The following is an 8,028-nucleotide window of genomic DNA, read 5'->3' on the forward strand; positions in this document are numbered from 1 at the left end:
ATAATAAAATGACACGTAGGATTAGTTTAATTGAGAATTTTACACATAGGATTATAATAATTCAGATTAATGAGAAAATAACACGTATAATTTATATCACGTGCTTTATAATAATGTATAGATAGATATATATAGAGTGAGAATCTTGAGAGAATTGAAATAATTACATACGAACTCAAATTTACACTACACCCACAAATACAGAAGAGTTATAGTCTTCCTTCTAAGTTAGTTTTCTTTAGAACCTTTTCAATATATATATATATATATATATATATATATATATATATATATATATATATATATATATATATATAGTGGTAGGATCAAGAGGAAAGTAACCAATCGGGGGGAAGCGGGGGGAAGCAAAAACTTTTTTTTTTGTTTTTTGAAAAAACTTTTTCACGAACATTATAGATGAGATGAAAATATGAACATTTAGTAGAGACACTTTGTGATAAATGTTTTTATTTTGGCGGAAAAACGCTCGAAGAAGTAATATATAACAATTATCGTGTTTTTCGAGCGTATATTGAGGTTTTAGCTATTGGGGTTTAAATATTAGGGTTTAGATATTAGGGTTTAGAAATTTAGGGTTTAGGGTTTAGATTCAGGGTTTAGATTTAGGATTTAGATTGAGTTTTTAACACGAACGGTTTAGGGTTTAGGGTTTAGGGTTTGGTGTTTTGGGTTTATGGAATAAACCCAAACCCTAAACACCAAACCCTAAACCCTAAAATCTAAATCGGGCTAAATTTTACTTCACAAAACATGAAGAAAAAAAAACGTTCATATTCTTCACGAACAATATTATCTTGAATGTTATTTTTGTCGATCGTTTTCCCGCCTAAATAATAACATTCATCACGAAGTGTCTCTTCTAAATATTCATATTTTCGTGTGATCTTGATGCCGGAAAAAAAATTCCAAAAAAACGAAAAAAAAAAATTTGCTTCCCCCGCTTCTCCCCAATTGGTTACATCCCCATTGATCCTGCCCCTATATATATATATGAACTTAGTCTACTGCAGACTGAACTCAATCTGCTGCAGAACAACAGTCAAAAGATGATCGCCTGATTCCAATTGCCATTTTTATAATATTATTAATTATTATTGAATAGCATTTGCTAAAAGCTAAGATAACTCAAATGGAGAGTCAGTGATCAGAAGATGATCAGTTTTGTTGTATCAAAGCTACCTTTTCAAATAATGAGGTTAAAATTTCTAGTATTGAGATAGAATAGTTATATATTTTCATGGATTGATTTCTGATTATGAACGTGTGACTTGGCTTTCAAGAAAAATAACTTATTTATGTAGTTATATGATGTCCAATGAAATAATTGCATTATAATGTCATATTTAACAAATTTTTATTTGTGAAAATGTCATATTTAACGAATTTTAATTTGTGAAAATATATATACTAATTATACTCTTTGTTAACAACATCCAACACAAGAAGATGCATACATAAGCATACAACAATAATACTTAATGTAAATATGAGTAATTGAGATTTGATATCTTATCTCACATAAGCATAAGATACCAAATCAATATTTACGTATTTGTATCCGACCCGTTTACTAGGTTGTTCCTTCCTGAGTAGTAGTTGACTAAATTGGCAACATTTTGATCGTTACAAGTCAAATCAGTCACTTTCATAAAAATATATAAAGTAGTAGTGAAATGACCTGTGGAATCACGGGTTTGTTTAAATAAAACAGTTTAACGATGTGTTTTATGTATTAAGTGAACGTAAATGTTAAAGTCATTTAGTTTAATGACCCGTGGAACCACATATTCCGACTAAGAAACTTGTCATTGTTTTTACAAACATATTGATATACTTAACTTAGTCAGAATAAATGAACTACATTTATTCTCCCACCACTTACTTTCAATTTTGATCACAATTATTATTTTTTTTATCATAAAATTTACATTACAATATTTTATTGAGACATGTATTTCGCATACATATGTAACGTAATTAATCCCGTAAAGAAAACATATATATGAATAATAATAATATAATAATACCCCATCCGTCCGACTACAAGTATCCAGTTACTTTTTGCACAAAGTTTTAGGGAATTCCACTAACTTCATTCTCCACCAATCAGAAATCTTCTCTCTCCAGAATAACCTCTTCTGATTGATTGAAATATCAAGTAGATACTTGAAATGAGACATCCCAAAATAAAAAAAGTGGATCATTATCATTTTCATTATTGTAGTAATATCGTTGTATATGTATGTAAATCAGTATTGTTATCTCATTATATTGTTGGTCAAAATAATAACTGAAGTGCTACTGGTGATGTGAGCAAAAGAAGTAAACAATTGTAATTAGTTAGATATACATATCAATTTTTTGACGAAACGTGATTTATAGTATCCGTAGCCTATCAATTAAGAGAAATTAACAGCAATAAAAAAAATTCCAGTCAGCTAAAGATATATAAAGATAACTAATAGTGATCACATTATGTATTCTCTCCTTATAATAGCTTTATACCGTTGAGGAGAATTAGATGATTAGCATATATCGATTATGGTAGTTAATATCATAGTACATAGCTCGAAGAAGGGAAAAAAGCAAACATGAATAATTGTCGCTAAAAAAATTAGGGCATAAAGACGTATTACATTAAGATTGAATACATGAGTAAATATGTTTAAAATGAGCTCATGTGATATAATCATATTTAAGTGGGTAACTATGTTATTATTAAAGTTAAAAATGGTATATATGATAAAACTTTAAATAAATAATAAATTATTTAATTAATGTTAATGACATCATAAGATGACTTAGATTTTTTTTTTTTTTTTGATTTTTCTTAACAAAAGAAATAGGCTAATAATGACATCATCATTATAGAATTTTAATAGAAACTATAGATTTTTCATCTAACTACAACTGTTATTTTTATTCTATTTTTATTTTTATTTTTATTTTAGTATTGACTTTATATAATTATATTCAAATGTATAACTTTTATTTTTAGGGTGAAAGAAAAGAATTTGACTTCATATTTAAATTTAAATGTTTTTTGCCGTATAATGTATAAGACTTCGATCAAATGTATATCTAGACTAGAAAATAACTGCCTCATTTTTATTTTATTTTAGTGTTTTTGTTTTGTCTAGGAGTTTGAATAGTTGGTTTTTTCAGCGTACTATGAGTTTATGGCTCGATGTTCTATATCGCCCATGTTCGGTTCTTTTTACAGGTTTAGCTTGGTGTAGATAGCGGTTAGGAGTTTTTTTTTTTTTTTTTTTTTTTTTTTGTTTAGAGCCTAATCGGTATTCTCTTATATTTTGTCCAGCTTTTCATCTTTCGATTAATTGCTTTCGTTTGTATAGTTTTTGTTAGTTTCAATGAAAAAAAATGAAAAAAAAAATAGACTGCAAAATTTATTACTTCAAATAAATTAATTTCTTATCTATAAAATTTAAAGTTATAATTAAAAAATAGAATTATCTAATTTGTGCTTTAAGGCATAGGATAAGATGTATTAATTGGATAAAAGTTTCTATTAATTAGGATGAATATGCTTATGTATAAATGGAAATTGTTAAGTTTATTAAATGACTTAAATTATATATTAAAAGAAAAGAAAGTTTTATTACATTTAATGGAGCTTATTTTATGCCCTTATACTATACTATAAGTTAAATCAAATCTTTAAAATTAAATATATTAAATTTAAATATAGAAAGTGAATAATAATAAAAAATTATACTCTGTATTAAACAATTACGGAGTATAAACTTTAATAAGGGCTATAGAAAAGATAAAATCAAGAGAAATCAAACCCTTTAGGATGATATATACATAACCAATTTTTATAAATACATAATCAAACATGTTTTACAGTGTTATACAGTACAATACTGTAAAACATGTTTGGCTATGTATTTGTAATGTGTAAAAATTGATTGTGTGGATATGACTATCCAGGTGACCCTGCAATTGGTAGATTTCTCTTAATCCTTTATTCCTTTTCTTTGAAAATAATATGAGAGAGAGAGAGAGAGAGAGAGAGAGAGAGAGAGAGAGAGAGAGAGAGAGAGAGAGAATTTGAAAACGCTCACACATCTTCAAAATTGGTGTCCGTTTTGTTAATTTATTCAAATTCAATATTGATGATTTTGATTTAGTAAACAGGTTTGAGTTTTCATTTGTACCCCGTTTCATATCATCATCTGTTTATATATGTATATGTATATTTTCTTTCAATTCTGATATGATTTACTCGCTTAATTACTTGTTGGGTTAGAATATTAGGATTCAAAGATGGATAGTTACAGTGAAGAAAATGAAGATGAAGATTGTTTTTATGATGCACATGAGGTGTTTGATGAATTGTCTGACTCAGATTCTAATGAAGATTGTTGTACTTCTGGTTTTGGGTATGATTACTGGGTTTGTAATTTAGATGGTGCTGATACTAGACGTGATAAATTTCTTAAATTTATGGGTTTAAATTCTAGTTGGCTTGTACATAGAGATCATATAGAAACTGAATATGATTATGAACATGAACATGAACATGAACATGTTTTTGTTGATGAAATAAGACAAGACAAAGAGGTTGTCCTGCCTGTAAAAACAGATTCAAAAGAGGCGGTTCCATCGATATCTAATTGGTCTAGTAGAGTTATGAAGTTTGAATCTTCGGTACAAGATCATGTTGAAGTCAAAACTAGAGTTTTGGATGAAGAAATTGATTGTAAGGCTATTAAGGCAGATGTTAGTTCATCGCGAAAACAAGGTGAAATTCGTAATTTGTTAGATCGTAGGAAGAAAGTGAAAAAGGGATGGTTGCAAAAACTAAGTGTTATGGCTCGAATTACGGATAAACATGATGATGGATCGTTGACTTGTAATAAAGAAAGTAATAATACGAAGTCAAAAGATTCATGCTCGGTGAACGTACACTCGCACAAAAAGAAATCGAAGGAGTTATCGTCGCTTTATGCCACACAAGAGTTTGCAGCGCATAACGGTTCGATTACAATGATTAAGTTCAGTCATGATGGTAGATATCTTGCAAGTGCAGGTGAAGATGGTATTGTTCGCGTTTGGATGATTTTTGAAGATCATGATCCAAATTTGTCTAAAACAAGACAAACTGATCATTCATCCGTTTACTTTTCAACTAATCCTCTCTCTGAATTAGCCCGTGTTAAGGTCAATAATGAGAAAACGCGTGGAATTAAAGGTTTTGGGAAATCGTCAGAACTGGCTTGCGTTATTTTGCCACCGAAAGTTTTTAGAATCTTGGAGAGACCGGTTCACGAGTTTCATGGTCATTTTGGTGAAATATTGTCCCTTTCATGGTCTAAAAAAGGGGTATGAACTTTGGGAGTTTAAAAGTTTTTTATTAACTTTAGGATTTTGCTTACTACAGCCTCATTAACGTGCAGAAAATGCTTGTATAGTTTGATAACAGTACAAGTTTTTTCTGCATGTTAACAACAACTCTTAGGACTCTCATTAGCAAAATCCAAAACTTTAATTAGAATACGCTCACAATACATGATCTTGATAGTAAACTTGTGTTTCGATAATGTAGTATCTCCTTTCGTCTTCTGTTGATAAGACTGTTCGTATGTGGAAAGTTGGACATTGCAAATGCCTTAAGGTCTTTACTCATAACAACTATGGTGAGAAACGGAAAATGTATACTGTGTTTTAGCATCCTTTAATTATTTATTTTTTAAAGACTAGTTTCGTTAATGCATACACTTTACTTGTAGTGACGTGTGTCGAGTTTAATCCGGTGGACGACAACTATTTCATTAGCGGTTCGATAGATGGGAAAGTGCGTATTTGGGATGTGCATAGTTGTCACGTTATTGATTGGATCGATGTTGGTGATATCGTTACTGCTGTTAGTTATAATCCAAATGGAAAGGTTTGTTGTATTCATTGTTCCATATCATTTCTTCCTTTTTATGCTTCTTTTAACTATGTTAATGTTAAATCATTAAATTCAAGCTAAAAAAAATCACCTTTTTTTTGTCTACTTCAGGGAAGCATTGTGGGAACCTTAGATGGGAAATGCAGTTTCTATGAAATAATAGGTATAAAAATTAATTCTTGTTTGTAAAATGTTTCGTTCTGTAAGTTGATAAAGTATTATGTACAGACGAGCGGCTGCAGTTGTGTACGCAAATTTCGTCAATGAGTAAAAAGAAGTGGCCAAAGAGGATAACTGGATTCCAGGTATCAACAGTAACAGAATCGTTTCTTTTAGTTTGACGGTTTTTAATTACTCTTTGGCTTTAACGTTTCGTTTTTCAGTTTTGCCCAATTGACTCCAGGAAAATCATGGTTTCATCGGCTGATTCACAAGTGAGAATCCTATGTGGGATCAACGTTGTTGGTAAATTTAAAGGTACGCCGATAATCATGAACCACAAAATAGTACTTCCTCCGTTCCCAATTTTATTATCTCCAGACAAAAAATACGCAATTTAAAAAACATAATTATTACATTGTACTTTTTGTTAGCTTTGCAGTTTTACTTCTTACTTTTTATGTATATTTTTGTCTTACATGCATATACACCAAGTCGCAAAAGAATGGACATTTCGAAAAGGTATAATGGATAATAAATTGGGGACGGAGGGAGTATTTCAGATGCATTTAGTTGTTTGTTTTTTAAGATGTTTTTGTCTGAAGATCTGTGGACCATGTGTAGAAACAATGTGGCCTAAATTTTTTTATGCAGTTAAAACGTCTATGAGCGCGCAGACATAAGATATAATAAGATTGTAGACTGAAAAATAAACACCACCTTAATGTTTAAATATGATTCAACCGATGTTTGATACTTGTATAAGCAGGAAATAGAAGTTCAGGAAGCCAAATGTCGGCGTGTTTCACTTCAGACGGAAAACATATTATCTCAGTCGCCGATGATTCAAACATATACGTTTGGAATAACATAAAAAGCCCCCATAAGTTCGTTAAAAAACCCAAAACCAACTTATCGTTCGAGAACTTTTTATCACAAAACGCAACAATTGCCATACCATGGTGCGGTATCAAAACCATTGCTGCAACACTCCCGTCACCCCGTCTAACATTAACCAACAACAACACTAGTACTAATGTTGTTGTTCCAAGAAGTACGATTGATTCACCCAGAGTCCAATCACCATCGTCAACCACCACCCTTGGATTTTTCTTGAGGGCCCCGCCAACATGGCCAGCTGAGACACTCCCAGATTCAACTCAAGTAAGTGTTTCGCCATCGATGCATAGATCAGAGTACAGGTTCTTGAAAAGCGCGTATCAGAACACTTTTGTCGCTCCCCATATGTGGGGTCTCGTGATCGTTGCAGCAGGTTGGGATGGGAGGATTAGAACGTATTTGAATTACGGGTTACCTATACGAATGTAAAGCCTTAAATCGTCTTCTTTGAGTACATAGATCGTCTCTGGATTATATATATAATTTATATAACTATAATAAATTCGGTATGTATATGATACGATATCTAAACAACACACGAATCTGGTTTCTATGACAGGAAACTGGTGCTGAGTTTTTGTTATAGATTTTTTTACATTTTTTGCTTTGGGTTTTCTTTAATGTACACCCAATGTTGTAACCAATTGAGGTTTTAAACACCATCATTAAGCTTAGAAATTAAAGCATATTTTTTACTTCATTTTTTATTTTGTCAAATTATTTTTTTTTTCTCCATCATCTTTGTTTAGTGTTTTAATCATTAACATTAATTAGCATTAGCATTAGCATTAGCATTAACATTTATTTATTTATTTATTTATACTAAAACAAGAAGTCAAATGAACAATACCCGATCGACTACTTCACACTAACGTTGGCGTTAGCTATTTTATCTTTTTCATATATTCATAATATGTAATATATACTTAAAAAGAGAAATTAGTATTTCTCTACACGCGTTGGCTTCCTAATTCGTTGAAAGTAACGGTTAGTATAAATTGTGTTAGAACATATCATGTGCCTTTCGG

The 8,028-nt window shown here is 30.5% G+C and overlaps 1 protein-coding gene across 3 annotated transcripts; it reads left to right on the plus strand.

The window, feature by feature from the left end:
• The first annotated feature begins 4,052 nt into the window (after positions 1-4,052).
• LOC139846811 (uncharacterized) lies at positions 4,053-7,700 on the plus strand. 3 transcript variants are annotated; one of them, XM_071836347.1, is made up of 8 exons: positions 4,053-4,182; positions 4,295-5,370; positions 5,594-5,684; positions 5,778-5,935; positions 6,053-6,104; positions 6,170-6,246; positions 6,325-6,418; positions 6,870-7,700. In XM_071836347.1, the coding sequence occupies exons 2-8, from the start codon at positions 4,312-4,314 to the stop codon at positions 7,427-7,429; spliced, it is 2,091 nt and encodes a 696-aa protein (XP_071692448.1). In that variant the 5' UTR covers positions 4,053-4,182; positions 4,295-4,311; the 3' UTR covers positions 7,430-7,700. The 3 variants fall into 3 exon arrangements, with proteins under 3 accessions (XP_071692448.1, XP_071692449.1, XP_071692447.1); XM_071836348.1 differs by having other exon boundaries at positions 4,303-5,370; XM_071836346.1 differs by having other exon boundaries at positions 4,053-5,370.
• Positions 7,701-8,028: the final 328 nt, after the last annotated feature.

The sequence above is a fragment of the Rutidosis leptorrhynchoides genome, chromosome 5 (genome assembly GCF_046630445.1).
Source record: "Rutidosis leptorrhynchoides isolate AG116_Rl617_1_P2 chromosome 5, CSIRO_AGI_Rlap_v1, whole genome shotgun sequence".
In the NCBI taxonomy this organism is placed as follows: domain Eukaryota; kingdom Viridiplantae; phylum Streptophyta; class Magnoliopsida; order Asterales; family Asteraceae; genus Rutidosis; species Rutidosis leptorrhynchoides.

Excerpts from the sequence above, each read along its gene's own strand:
- LOC139846811 (XM_071836346.1), top strand. The coding sequence starts at position 4,312 with ATGGATAGTTACAGTGAAGAAAATGAAGATGAAGATTGTTTTTATGAT. Across the intron at positions 5,371-5,593 it reads TTTCATGGTCTAAAAAAGGG|TATCTCCTTTCGTCTTCTGT; the intron begins GTATGAACTTTG and ends TCGATAATGTAG. Across the intron at positions 6,247-6,324 it reads AGAGGATAACTGGATTCCAG|TTTTGCCCAATTGACTCCAG; the intron begins GTATCAACAGTA and ends TTCGTTTTTCAG.